General features: G+C 35.1%; 1 protein-coding gene across 1 annotated transcript; it reads right to left on the bottom strand.

The window, feature by feature from the left end:
- Positions 1-10,268: 10,268 nt before the first annotated feature.
- LOC131606576 (MDIS1-interacting receptor like kinase 2-like) lies at positions 10,269-13,652 on the bottom strand. Its single transcript, XM_058878774.1, has 2 exons — positions 10,878-13,652; positions 10,269-10,775 (listed from the first exon to the last, which is right to left on the bottom strand). The coding sequence occupies exons 1-2, from the start codon at positions 13,420-13,422 to the stop codon at positions 10,468-10,470; spliced, it is 2,853 nt and encodes a 950-aa protein (XP_058734757.1). The 5' UTR covers positions 13,423-13,652; the 3' UTR covers positions 10,269-10,467.
- Positions 13,653-15,678: the final 2,026 nt, after the last annotated feature.

Genomic DNA, 15,678 nt, shown 5'->3' with positions numbered 1-15,678 from the left:
ATTGGTGTGTGTATTTTTTAGTCAAAAAAAGAAGTTGGACGATCTTATTATAAAAGACAGAAAACTAATTCTTATTCCTATTAATTCTGGACTTCTGATCTTAACTAATTAGGGATATAAAGAAATATATGAGGACAAATAGTATCCAGTCACAATAGATAACCTATGATACTTTAAGTTAAATGCAATACTACTTATTTTAAAAGTTTCTGTTCTATTTTGTTCTCTTTGGAGTTTCACGAGTGTAACTAGTGCTGATATTGCTGGAAAATATAGGATGACGTATCAAATACAATTAAAAAACCTTGAACTCAATTTATCATATGGTTTCTATTTTATTTAAAAATTTTAGAGAAAGATCCGAAGGTGTTCTGATTATTTACTTTCCTATCTTGTAATAATGTTGCAAAAGATCCCACCTGAAGCAATTAGTTTGTTCATTGTGATTTTTGGTACAGAGGCGTAATCAGAAACTGCTTGAAGAAGCACCATCTCCCGCATTGACCGAAGAGTTACGGAAGGCAATGGGAGATGCAGCAGTTCAAGCTGCCGCATCTATTGGGTACATAGATGTTGGAACAGTTGAGTTCCTTTTGGATGAATGGGGTTCTTTTTACTTCATGGAGATGAACACTCGTATCCAGGTTGAAACTGATTTCTACAATACTTGTCTAGGAATGATAAATGTATGTGGATGTCAGTGCAGATTCTATAACACCCGACCTTCCCTATACTTACTTTTTTTTTTTGCTTATATTCTACAGGAGGATATTGTTCTCAGAGGACATTCTAGGGATTTAGACCAGGGCCAGGTATCTTGCAAATTCATAGATGTATTTTTGTAAAAATGTGTAAAAAGATAAATACAATGGCATTTTAACACCAACTTCCGCGACTGCAACATTTACCTAATACAAAATACACAATAGATTACATATATACATTAGGCAGTTTGGTCAATTGGCTTCTTTCTCTTATTTGAAACTGTTGTGCCAAGTGTTTGGATTTGATGATTTTTATTTGTTTTTAATTGAAATTTTATTAATGTATGAAATTTTCTCTCCTCAAACAACAGGTAGAATTAAAGCATACCTTCCATCTGGAGGTCCATTTGTCAGAATGGATAAGCCATATTTATCCTGATTATGTTGTTCCTCCAAGCTATGATTTCCTTCTTGAAAAGGTTTGCCAACTTGTCTCTTCATAACATTTACGTGTCATCCTCGTCTCAGTTGCTATACAGCATAATGCATCTCTTTATATTCCACATGAAAGGATAATGCATATATATATATATATATATATATATATATATATATATATATATATATATATATATATATATATATATATATATATGCAAATATCTAACTTTTTCCCTTTTGTCACTCAATTACTTTTAAGTTTGTTAATGAAGGTTGGTTTAGTTGGTACTAAAGATTTGAAACATGGGTTCCAATTCCGCTGTCGACGTGGGTACCTCAATAGTTGGTAATGTGTGAGCAAAATTGATAATGGGTATATGCTTAGTAACTTGTTTGTTGTAACTTCTATGATTTTTTTTTTTTTATTTTCCAACTTATTATATGATACATTTGTTTGTGTGTCTGAATGTTCAAGCATGACTTATCTGATTTATAACTTATTAGTTTCACAAATAGGAAGATTAGTTTCACATTTCTAGTGTAGTGACAATTTATTTATGTGACTTATCTATTAGTCATTTAGTCAATATGTATTATACTCCTTTATTAACTTTATTCTTTTTCTTCTTATTCTTATATGTATACATGTGATGGACAATTGAAGATAAATTAGAAGTTGATTTGTGCATTGTTGGAAAGTCAATTATGGCCATCGAGGAGACACGTTTGGCTGAAGAGAACTAGTTTTCTTAGGGAGCAAATCAATATATATATATATATATATATATATATATATATATATAGTTGTATTGTATTTTGTGTTTTGAGAATTTGATTGTAAACTTAGCTTCTAGAGTACTTACAAAATTTGTGATGTTTTATTTGTACTTTGATAATAAATATATGCAATACTAATTCATAAAATGTTTCATATTAAATGTATTTTTTCTAAAAATTTTATTTGTTTAATATAATAAATGTATTTCTCAAAATATTAGTGAGATTTTGAGATATATATAAAAAACCTGCATAGAATTTAAGATAAAAAAAAAGCATAAAAGAAAAAAAAAGCGCAACCTACGAAAGCGTTTCTGGAAAAAGCGCTGCTATAGGGGGGCTACGAGAGCGCTTCTCTGGATAAAAGCGCTGCTATAGGGGAGGCTACGAGAGTGCTTTTTCGAAAAAAGCGCTGCTATAGGGGGGATACGAGAGCGCTTTTCTGGGAATAGCGCTGCTATAGGTGGGATACGAGAGCGCTTTTCTGGAAAAAGCGCTGCTATAGGGGGGCTACGAGAGCGCTTTTGACGTTTCAAAAGCGCTGTCGTTACCTACGTCAACGCTGGCTTTGGCAGCGCTTTTAAGCGCTCTAAAAGCCCAAAAAAAGCGCTTTAGAAGCCCTTGCACATTGTAGTGTGACTCATTTTATAATGTTTTTTTCCAATCTTTTTTTGTAGGTATAGGTTTTGTCAACATTTTTCTATAATATGTTATACATTTTTTTAATTAACTTTTTAATAAAATTTATTTATAAAAAAATAAAATGAATCTTCAATTATATTTTTCAAAAAAAAAAATCAGGTCTAACGAGCATATAATTACAGAATAAATAATAACCATATGATCGGAAAAATAGCAAGTGTACTATCTTTACCCGTGTAGTAATAAAGTGATCAATCCCAAGTATCGATCTCGAGGATTGCGTAAGAAATACAAGTTTTATAATGATTCAATTATAAAAGAGAAACCTCTGAATACAGAAGGCCTAGCAGAAGAAGTGATGTGTGCTATGAATGCAATGAACCAGGACACTTCAAAAGTGAATGTCCGAAACTGCAAAAAGAAAGGCCTAAGAAGAGATCTGAAAGGAAGAAAAGCCTGATGGCTACCTGGGATGATTCTGAATCATCTGACGACGAGTACAACTCAGAAGATGATCATGCCAACATAGCATACATGTCAACTGAGGTATTTTCTGAACTTACTAGAAAAGAGCTTGAAGAAAGCTTATCAGAAATTTTAGAAAGACATAATAGATTAAGAACAAAATTTAAAAGGCTAATGATTGAACTGTTAACTGAAACAAAGAAACTTAAACAAAAAAATTATGAACTTAAAGATAACAATACACAACTATTAGAGGAAAAGGAAACAAAGATTCTTAATAGCACCTTAAAGTCTGATATTCTGAAAGAATATGATGATATTTTTCAAAAAATTTCTTGTTAAAAGCATAAACAGAAGTAAAATGGCCTCAATGATTTATGGTGTTAGTAGAAGCAACCGAAATGGAATAGGCTACAAAACACCTAAGAGTAAGGAACCCTACAATCCTAAATTAGTTGATGACATGGAAATAATATATAAACCTTTGCACACACAGTTTATATTTGGTTACACTCACAATATTAAATATACATCATACTCTGAAAACTATTGTGCTAGATCTAAGCTAAAACAAAGCTTTAGGGACACTAACATTAAAGGACCCAAAAAGATATGGGTACTTAAGGAGAAAGTTGTCTATGTTGCAGATGCCCTTAGTAGTGAAGTCAAAACACCAGTCATGGTACCTGGACTCTGGATGCTCGCGTCACATGACGGAAAGAAGGTTTATGTTCCAAAGCTTGGAACTTAAATCTGGCGGAGACGTCATATTTGGAGGGAACCAAATAGGAAGATCATTGGATAAGGAACTATTGGTAATGGTAACTCTCCCTCTATAACTAATGTATTACTTGATGAAGTATTAGCTCAAAATCTGTTGTCCATCATTCAACTGAGTAACAATGGTTATGATATAGTCTTAAATCAAAAATCATGCAAGGCTGTAAGTCAGAAAGACAGATCAATTCTTTTTACTGGTAAAAGAAGGAATAACATTTATAAGATTGATCTTTCTGATCTTAAATCTCTAAATGTGACTTGTCTTCTATTTGTAAATGATGAGCAATGGGTTTGGCACAGAATATTAGGAAACATTAGTTTGAGAAGATTATCTCAGCTTAACAAACTCAACTTAGTAAGAGGACTGCCCAATTTAAAGTTCAACTCAAATGCTCTTTATGAAGCATGTCAGAAAGGAAAGTTCTCAAAATCCTCTTTCAAATCTAAAAATGTTATTTCTTCTTCAAGACCTTTAGAACTTCTACATATTGATTTATTTGGTCTAGTGAAAACAACATCAATAAGAGGTAAGAAATATGGTTTAGTCATTGCAGATGACTACAGCAGATGGACATGGGTCAAATTCTTAAAACATAACAATGAAACACATACTGTATTTTTTGATTTCTGTAAACAAATACAAAATGAAAAAGAATCTAAAATCATTAAGGTCAGAAGTGATCATGGAGGAGAATTTGAGAATCATGTCTTTGAGAAGTTCTTCAAAGAAAATGGAATCTCTCACAACTTCTCCTGTCCTAGAACACCTCAGCAGAATGGGGTTGTGGAACGTAAAAATAGAACATTACAAGAAATGGCTAGGACAATGATCAATGAAGCCAATATGGCTAAACACTTCTGGGCAGAAGCAGTAAACACTGCATGCTATATTCAAAATAGAGTGTCCCTAAGACCTATTCTTGATAAGACCCCTTATGAACTATGGAAGAATAGGAAATCTAATATTTCATATTTTCACCCATTTGGCTGTACTTATTTTATTCTTAACACTAAAGAACATCTGAACAAGTTTGATTCTAAGGCTCAAAAGTGTTCTCTGCTTGGATATTCTGAACGCTCTAAAGGCTACAGAGTATATAACACAGAGAAATTAATAGTTGAAGAATCAATCAATATTAGATTTGATGATAAGCTTGGCCATCAAAAGCTAAAGCAGAATGAAAATCTTGCAGATATAAAATATCAACCCTTGATTCCTAATGACTCAGAAGACAAAGAAACATCAGAAACCCTGTCAACCATGGAGAACATGATAACTTCTGAAGAAAAATCACAGAAAAGAATTCCAAGACTAACTACACATCACTCAGAAGATGTTATCCTGGGCAAGAAAGATAATCCTATCAGAACTAGAGCATACTTAAGAAATAATGAAAATTCATTATTTGGATTAGTATCAATGATAGAGCCAACTTCGGTAGATGAAGAACTCCAAGACACAAATTGGATCATTGCAATGCAAGAATAGCTAAATAAATTCACCAGGAATGATGTATGGACACGCGTTTGGGCAGAATGTCTTTTTCTTAACTTTTACACATGTTAGGAGATGTGTCTAATCAGTGCTCGATTCATTTCTTTTCCATTTTACCTGCAAAACACACAATATCTTCTCACAAATATAAGTAGTCTCTGAAATAAACCAATTATCCGGACAACTATAAAACAATGACATTTTTACTGTAATTTGCATATTTTAGTGACCAAACATCACAAAAACTAACAGAGACGACTGATAAAATATAGCAAAATTGTGACTGATCACCATACTAAAAACATCATATTGTATTTGAAAAACATAAAAATTCATAAAATTATCATAAATGGAATGTCATAAGGTCTTACCAACAGAGCAGTGGAGTTAGGTGATTTTAAAGACTTCAAATTAAAGAAAAGGAGTCGGTTGATATATTGTAATTTGCGGATGACACTATCATCTTAGGAGATGGTAGTTTTGTTAACTTGTGGAGTGAATTGATTTAAGGGTTTGAATTGATTTTAGAGTTAAACTCGCCATCTGAGTCTCCTTCGGACAGTGACACGTCTTTAGACTCAACTTCAACTTTCAGAGTCACCTTGAGACTCTAACTCATCTTCAGAGTCATAATCCTCTTTAGAGGCAGATTCTCCTCCAGAAGTTATCTCAAGTGTCAACATCGCACCATAGTTGGATTGAGACTTTCTCCAATCCCACACTTTTGATTCCTTCACAATGACATCACTAATGACTTCAACTTTGTTAGTGACTGGACAATAAAGCTTATAAGAATATGTATTGTGGTACCTAATCCACAACATTACTTTGCTTCTATCATCCAGCTTCTTTCTAGTAGCAACTGGAACATGTTTGTAACAAACATAACCAAATACTATGAAATGACTCACTTTTTTTATCTCTAGTCCATTTCTCAAAAGGAATAGTTTCCATCAGCTTTTTAGTTGGACACCTGTTAAGCACATACGTTGCAGAGGCAACAGCTTCACCCTTCAAGGTGTGAGGAAGCTTTTTCTCTTTTAGCATGCTCCTTGTCATATCAAGCAAAGTCCTATTTCTTCTTTTAGCAAGACCATTGCGTTGAGGAGTGCATTGAGCAATAACCTTATGCTCAATTCTATTATCCTCATAGAACTTCTTGAACTATGTAAAATTGTACTCACCTACATCATCAGTTATAAGAATTTTCAGTTTCTTCTGACCACTCTTTTTTTCCGCCTTCACTTTGAATTTTTGAAACTCAGCGAATAACTCATGCTTAAACTTGATTAGTGCTACTGCTACACATGTAATTCTTGTGAACTCATCCACAAAATACACAAAGTACTTATTTACTCCAAGTAAAGGTATTTCAATGGATGTTACGCCCCAATCTTCTTTCGGGATGATCGACTGACCCCACAAACCAACACGGGTCTTTTCAGCATGATTTGTCCTCACTCACACGCTTTCCGGGAAACATTCAAGAAGGTCGCCCATCCCTAAATTGCCCAAGTCAAGCACGCTTAACTGTGGAGTTCTTATGGTTAGGCTACTGAAAAAAAGATACATCTTGCTGGTATAGGTAGTACCCATCAATCCTTATAAGCTTTCCTTCAACCATGCAGTCCCATACCTGCACAACATCAAGATCCCTCTCATTCCAATGTAGCGACCACCCTTGCCCTCATTGGCCTTGGGTGTTACATGCGGTACAACCACCCCTCACCTTCTTTAGCCTCGGGTGTTACATGCCCACCAACTTCTACATGGTTCGTCCTCGAACCACATCGTACTGGGAGAGGTCTGGCTCTGATACCACATTGTAACACTCTGATTTTTAACAACGAGGGTGTATTTTTAAAAGGGACTATTTCCATAAATAAATCAATTAATGGTTTTCCTTATGCAAAATAACGTCCCTTTTTATTTATAAAATAAAATAATTAAACCCTATGATGAGTTTTGTATTTAGATATGTTCTAAAACTTGACCTAGGTTTATAAGGAAAATTAGATAACATAGATTAGAACATAAGAAAAACATACTATACATAAATATGGCGTAGTGTCACAAGTTAATAAGTGCTGATGGTGATTATTAATACAAACCATAAAACGATAAAATAAGAGTCCCCGGCAGACACTCACGCAGGAGAGCTGCCCCAGGGAAAGTCCGAACCACGCATACAGTAACCGTCATCTAGTGCTGAAAATACTACTCTCGTCTAATCCCTAACTACCATGATCAAAATTTAATGACAACCTCAATACTCTACAGCTCCATCTCCACACAAACCCCTACAAACGCTCAACAGGGTATGATCAGAGCCATCCTATCCGCTATCATAATCGTGCTCTAAGGGATCATTATCATCATCATCCTCTTCTCCACCTACGTCATCCCCTACTCCCCCTATGCCATCCCCTACTCCACCTACGTCCGACTCCAAAGATGGCACACGTGTCGGGTCGATATGAGGAAGCTCGCCTATTGGAAAAATGTCACGTGTGTACGTTGAGGGTAACCCTAGCGACATCTGTAAGTCTAAGGGAGGCATAGAGGTGTCATGAAAGAATGCCCCCTCCCATGAATGAGGTATATGAGGGTCCAGGTGGGACTGAAGGAGGAGTCAATAGTTCGAAACAGTCAATCACACTGGAGAGAAAAACTAGATATGATCAAGGAAGCTGGAATCGGGAAGTTCACGGTCCTACGGGAGTAAGTGGTACTTATCATCAGCACATCTGATCTTTGTCCTCTTTCTAGAGTCAAAATCAGTTAGCCAATGTTTGTTTCCAATTAGGGGATTTGAGCAGCCAGTGTCCATATACCACCAGTCTACCAAATATCCACCATCAGATTCAAAAGCCATCAATAGCACATGTTTATCATCAGAATCTCATTTGGCTATGTTTTCTTCTTATGACTTCCTTTCCTTGTTTGACCATAGTCCTTAGTAAAATGACCAAACCTATTACAATTGTAACACTGAACCTTTCTCTTGTCACATCTCTCCTTTCCTTTCTGATGTTTTTTTCATAAGATTCAGAGGCTTCTGACTTCTGAGAACCACCACGTCTCTTCTTGGCCTTTGACCAAGACTGCTTTTGATTCTTCTTACTAGAAGACTCTTTCAAAGCATACTCTACCTCTCTTTTAGTGCTTCTCTCAGTCAGACGCAACTCTTGTTCCTTTAGACTGCTCTATAGCTCTTCAATTCTCATGGTGCTTAGGTTCTTAGAATGTTCAATTGCTACAACTATGTAATCAAATTGAGGTGTAAGGGATCTGAGTACCTTATCAATAATAACTAGTTCATAGAGCGTTTAACCACAGGCCTTTATCACATTGGGGACCACAACCACTTTGGAGATGTAATCTGACACCTTTTCATTATTCTTCATGTTAAGATTCTCATACTTCTTACATAGACTCTGAAGCTTCACCTTCTTCACAGATGCATCATCGTTGTAGCACCGTACCCGTGTATCCCGCGTGATCTTCGCCATCGTTTAATCAGCGATCTTCTCAAACACAATCTAATCCATACACTGGTGGATATAGAACAACACCTTCTGGTCCTTCTTCCTCAATTATCTTTGGGCGCTTATTTGCGCTTTCGTTGCATCTGTTGCAACCGGCTTGTAATCGTCATTGACAAGATCAAGAATATCTTAAGCGCCAAACAACATACACATCCGAATCATCCACTGGTTCCATTTCTTTCCATCAAATACTGGAAGCTTTGTGTTCAAACTACCTTTTTGGTCGTTCATCTTATTCTTGTGAAAATTCACTCAGATCTCACCAACACCCGTGTTTCCCAATCTCAAAGTATTAAGAAATGTGATTTTTTTTATTTCAATCGTAAATTCAACGTGAATTCAAGAAACGAAAGCAATCACAAACGCCTCACGTACACTCGTGTTTCTTTGTGAATCTAATCGGAACTCTAGATATCAATTGTTAGAGCAAAAAGTTGAAGATGAAGATGCAAAGAGAAAGAAAGAGAGAGAATGTAACTAACTTTCTATCTCAAATTGAAAAAGGTGATTTCTGTTACAAAGGCAAATATCAATGGGTTCATATACTAACACCCCAAATATAAATGCTAACCAAATGAAACTCAAATGTTAATTAAATGCAAATGCTTAAACTATATGTTCAATTTGGCTTACACTTATTGGAGGGCTTACATAAATTTTCTAAATATCTTTTATGTCGTTATAGTATTATAAAATAAAAAATTTAGTTATGATACACACTCTTTTATCATTCTATACAAATTATTTTCTTAAAAAATGTCAAATATTTTTCGATATTTTTTTAAAAACTCGTTTTTGGAAGCCTTCCTTTCCCCTCTCCTTCAAACTTGCAAACAAGTCTTAAAATAAAAAAAAAATCATAGTTGAGAGATATTGACACAGTTGAGAGATATTTTTTTAAGTTCTCCCTTCTGTTGCTCTTACTTGGAGTAAACCGTCGGGTGATTGTCTCAAATGCAACATTGATGCTTCTTTTTCAAATAATAAAGTTGACATAGGTGCTTGCATCAGGGACGATAAAGGTATTTTTAAAGCAGCCAGGACATAGTGGTTCTCTCCTATCACTGAAGTTGCTGTTGGAGAAGCAATGGGGCTGCTATAAGCTATAAAATGGGTGCATACGCTTGGTTATGATAATGTGGATTTTGAGTTGGATGCTAAAAGTGTTGTGGATAATGTAAAAAGATCTCATCCTAATAATACGGATTGTGGTGCTATTACCCTCGAATGTAAACGGTCTCTAGCATTGTTATTATGGAACTCTCATGTTAAGTTCATTAGGAAACAAGCAAATGAAGTTGCTCATGTCTTGACTCGGGCGACTACATCTTTCGCTAGTTTTGAGATTTTTAATGATGTACCAACATGTATACATTCTCTTATTGTTAATGAAATGAAGTAATTGTCTTTTCCTCTAAAAAAAATTCAATGATACATTTAAACACATTCTAAAATGAATTACAAAGAACACAATAAAAGTTGTTCATATTATATGCCTTTACATCATTTCATTATACATGGTTCCTTTTGACAAAGGGAATAACAATCAGTATGATATACACAACAAGTGTCTATATACAAACCAAATAGACCAAAAACAAGTAAAGAACATCAATCAAGAATTATATGTAGTCTCCATTTCTAGAAATTGTGCTATGCTTCTCATGGTAGGTCTAGATTGAGGATTTGTGTGTAAACAAGAAAGAGCCAAGTTTCCAACCAAAACCAACTCCTTCAAAACATTCTTCGGAGGAGAAGGTAGACGAGGATCTAAAATCTCTTTGAAATCTATCTTTTGATCATTAGAAGTTTGTATGTAAGATACAAGATCACCAGGGTGTTTTCCAGTTAGAATCTCAAATGCTAAAACACCAAAGCTGAATACATCGCATTTTTCTGTCACCGCCATTGTGTAAGCAAGCTCTATAGTAGCAAGAAAATAGTGAAAATTAGTAACACGAAAACAAGAAATCGAAAAATAGTATTTTCGATATTTTAGAACATAAGACAGTTAGATAACATTACCTGGAGCAGCATAACCATATGTGCCTGCAAATGAAGTCCAAATAGGTGAGTTTGGCTTAAGAAACCTTGCAGTACCAAAATCTGATACATGAGCTTCAAGATTTGAAGATAACAAAATATTCTTGCTTGAAATGTCCCTATGAATCAAAAGTGGTGAACAATCATGATGCATATAAGATAAAGCACTTGCAACACCTGTAACAATCTCAACCCTTTTAACCCAATCAAGTTCTAGTGCTTTCTTATCATCCATCAACATATCAGCCAAACTTCCTTTATCCATATATTCATAAACAAGAAATGTATGCATCCCTTCACAACAAAATCCATAAAGCTTCACAATGTTTCTGTGCCTTGTTTCTGTCATAGCTTCAACCTCATTTTCAAATGTTTTTATACTTTCAGTGTCTAAATTCTCTTCGTCGCATTTCAACTTTTTCACCGCGAATATTTGACCTCCTTTTAGTTCGGCTTTGTAAACATTCCCGAATGCTCCTTCTCCGATACAATACCTATCGTCGAAATTATTGGTAGCTTCAATTATGTCGCCGTATACAACTCTTCCGTTGAAGTACCAAATTGAGAATGGATTTGGTATATTGAATGAAGGCTTTTTAATTCTTGAAGTTCTTGAACTTTTCTTGTAGCACAAGAAAAATATACCAACAAACACCAATGATAGAAAAAGTGCACCTCCTAAAGAAGCAACAATTGGAATCCAAACCTTTTTTTTGTTACTCCCATCACCAGGTTGAATGAGTGAAACATTACAAGGTTTCAAACCTTGGAATTCACCACATAGACCTTGGTTGTTGCTCAAATCAATAACATGAGAAGAATTGACTTTGAATATGCCATTGCCACCTTTAGGAACACTACCCTCTAAATTATTGTAAGAGAGGTTAAGACTTGATAAACTCAACATGTCACTAATTCCATCAGGAATAGAACCTGATAAATTATTGTTTGAGATATTCAAGCTTATCAAATTCGAAAGCAAGCCAATATTCGAAGGAATTTCCCCTGAAATCGAATTGTAACTCAAGTCCAAAAAGTCTTGTAAAGATGCAAGTTGTCCTATTTGGAACGGAATCGTTCCATTCAAATGATTGTTACTCAAATTTAAATTCAACAATTTGGAACAATCTCCTATCTGAGATGGAATTTCTCCCAACAACATGTTCATCGAAAGGTCTAAATGTTGCAAATTTGAAAGCTTTCCAATTTCGATTGGTATCTTACCAGAAAGCCTATTTCCACCCAAACTTAAAGTATACAAATTCGAAGAGTTTCCAATTTGAGAAGGAATAGTTCCTGATAATTGGTTAAATGATAGATCAAGCTCTTGTAACTGCTTCAATTCAAAAATCTCAGTTGGAATGTTACCATTCACCGAATTACCAGCCATATTGAGTGATTGTAAGTTCTTGCAAGACCCCCACTTAGAAGATAAATCACCTTCCACCTTGTTATAGCTGAAATCCAAGTAATTAAGATTCGGATAAACTCCGAAATCTTGATCTGCATAACCGGTTAACTCATTGTATTCAATTCTAACTCTATACAAAGAAGGACAATTTCTAAGGCTTCTTGGAATTGGACCTGTGAAACTGTTATAGGCTGCACTGAAATTCACAAGCTTGCCACTTTTACAAACTTCTGGTGGTAACTCACCAATGAAGTTGTTTTCAGCAAGATGTAAAACAACCAAGGAAGAAAGGTTTCCGAATTCTTGTGGAACAGTGCCATTTAATTCATTGGTGAAAAACCGAAGATCGGTTAGATTGGTCAATTTGCCAAGACTTGGTGGAATTGGTCCAGAGAAATAGTTTTCATTCAATCTAAGAATGCTTAAATGTTCACAGTTTCCTAAAGATGAAGGAATAGGCCCGGAGAAATTGTTTGCGTCGAGTGCTAGTAAGGTCAAGTTTTTTATGTTCCCTATTTCGTTCGGTAACGGACCACCCAAGAGGGTATCTTGGAAAAGAAGATTCCTAATGCTGATAAGCCCAGTTTTAGAACTGGGCTTATTAGGAAACAAACGACGGTCTAATATACCAGACACATCATTTCTCGAAACATCAAGCTCGTAAACTTGAGTCAAATTGGAAATAGAAAGAGGCAAAGTTCCGGTGAAATTATTAGTAGAAAGATCAAGAAATTGGAGTTTTGAAAGAACGCCGATGTTTTCAGGTATGACACCGGTGAGATTGTTTGTTTTAAGATCGAGACGAAGAAGGTTTGGAAAAACTGATAAGTTCAAGTGATTAAGATTACCTTGAAGTCCAGTATATGACATGTTTAGAATTGTCACATCTCCTTTTGAATCACAAGTGATACCTCTCCATAAACATGGTGTTTGTGTTGAACTTGAGTTGTTAATGATCCATGAATCAAGAATCGGTTGTTGAGGGAGACTTTGTTTCCACTTTAACAAGGCTTCATATTGTGTTAAACCTGAATTCTCTTGACATAGATTTAGCAACAAGAAAATCAACAAAGTAGCTGAAATTGGAAATGTGTGATTATGGTTATTGTTGGACATTTTTTAGTGATGACAGAATTCAGAAAATGGCTTCTTTGTTCAATTGCTTTATTTGCTTATTGAAGAGTTGTAAACATGAATTTAAGTTTATAACCACTTGATGTTCATTAAGTTTGACTTTGATTTGGTTTCTTTTGATTTACCAACTTTATGACATTTCAACATTTTCTTGCATGAGAAATCTGGATAGTTGACTTTACATGAAAAAATAATTATTTCTCTCTATTTGATTACTTCATATTTCTTACAAACAAATTGTAAATTAGTTTAGTTTTTAGAAATCAATATGAACTAATAATAAGAGTATATTCTTTGGGTTGCGGTCTGCTCTGGCAACTGAAGTCGTTAAAGATATACAAAATCAAACAAAAAAGTCTTTGTAAGAAGTAAACACAAAAATTAAACATTCTAACGAATGAAGGAAATGTAAGTGGTATGTGGTTTTAGCCACGTTCAAATATTTCGTCTGTTATTGCAGATGCTGTTTTGGGTGGCATTTAGCATAATTTATTGTAAGTCAAACATGCACTTGAAAACGAAATATAAGTTTCTATCTGTTATTAATAAATTAATTAATTTTTTCATAAATCTCAATAGTTTTTTTTCCTTTTAAGAATTAATGGATTGACTTGGAAAGTTTCAGTATTTTTTTGACGGTTGTAGGTCCAATGATGTGTAGGTCTAATTAACCGTCCAAAGGCGTATCTAAGACAGGGTTAGGGTCTAATCCACCTGCACCTATTGAACTCATACTCGATCCATCTTGTAGACGTTTATCTACAGTTAGATATGATCTAATGGACCCTCGTGTTTTATGCCACAAAATAAGGGGGTGGTTATAACCGTCTCTCATATATACGGTATCCACGACAATTCTGCAGGTACTTTTATCCTTGTTGGTGGTATTCTCTCATATATACGGCATCACTAAGCTGCTCTTGTTCGACTGTGGAAAACAGGATTCTTCGCCATGGCTATTGCTGATTTATTGTCACAGTGAAGCAGCAGACTTTCTTCTTGCTTTTCTCCGATATCTTCAAGTATTCTTCTCAACCACAATGATTGTTGTGTAGCCAAACCAGCTGTCATATATTCTGCTTCAGCTGAAGATTGCGCAGTGTCTTGTTTCTTGAACACCAAGAAATTACTCCTGAACCCAGGCTGAACACATAACCAGAAGTGCTTTTCGTGTCATCAACACTTCCAGCCCAATCACTGTCACAGTAGCCTTTAATTTTGAGTTTAAAACTCTTTTCAAACCTGATTCCATGCTCCATGGTTCCCATGACATACATTAGAACTCTTTTTGCTGCTCCAAGGTGTAAGTGACTCGGTTTACTCATGAACCTTGAGAGTAAACTAGCAGCAAACATTAAGTCGGGTCGTGTAGCTTTTAGATAAAGCAAGCTTCCAACCAAACTTCTATACATGCTTGCATCTACTAATCTTCCACCATCTTCCTTCTTTAATTTTTCATTCACCACTAAAGGAATGTCAACAGGTTTGCAGTCTTTCATGCCAAACTTTTTCAAAATATTTTCAGCATATCTCCTTTGACAAATAAAAACTCCATATTCATCTTGGTAAACCTCAATACCAAGAAAATGGCAGCAAGCCAAGATCACTCATCTCATATTTTTTCATCATTTCTATTTTAAAATTTTCAACCATTTTCTTGTTGTTACCCGTATACACCAAATCATCAACATAAAGGGCAACAAGAAGGATATCATCTTTACCTTGATGCTTCACATACAAGGTATGCTCACTCTGACTTCTTTGAAATCCTTGTTGAATGAAGTAGGTGTCAATTTCACTATACCATGCTCTAGGGGCTTGTTTCAACCCATAGAGAGCTTTCGTCAACTTGTAAACTTTTTCTTCTTGGCCTTTAGTCACAAAGCCTTGAGGTTGCTGCACATATACCTCTTCTTTTAATTCTCCATTCAGGAAAGCTGACTTCACATCAAGTTGGTACAGGTTCCACCCTTTCTGAGCTGCTAATGCAATAACTGTTCGTACAGTATCTAATCTTGCAACTGGGGCAAAAGTTTCACTATAGTCAATTCCAGGCTGTTGTGCATAGCCTTTTACTACCAATCTAGCCTTGGCTTTTTGAATTAACCCATCTGGATTATGCTTCAATTTGTACACCCACTTTACCCCAATAGCTTCTTTGTCATTTGGCTTTTCAACTAGCTGCCATGTTTTGTTTTTCTCAATGGCATTTATCTCTTCTTGCATCGCATTCCTCCA

This window comes from Vicia villosa, linkage group LG5 (genome assembly GCF_029867415.1).
Source record: "Vicia villosa cultivar HV-30 ecotype Madison, WI linkage group LG5, Vvil1.0, whole genome shotgun sequence".
NCBI classification, from domain to species: domain Eukaryota; kingdom Viridiplantae; phylum Streptophyta; class Magnoliopsida; order Fabales; family Fabaceae; genus Vicia; species Vicia villosa.
This window is presented reverse-complemented; position numbering and strand designations above follow the sequence as displayed.

Excerpts from the sequence above, each read along its gene's own strand:
- LOC131606576 (XM_058878774.1), bottom strand. The coding sequence starts at position 13,422 with ATGTCCAACAATAACCATAATCACACATTTCCAATTTCAGCTACTTTG. Across the intron at positions 10,776-10,877 it reads ATATGGTTATGCTGCTCCAG|AGCTTGCTTACACAATGGCG; the intron begins GTAATGTTATCT and ends TTGCTACTATAG.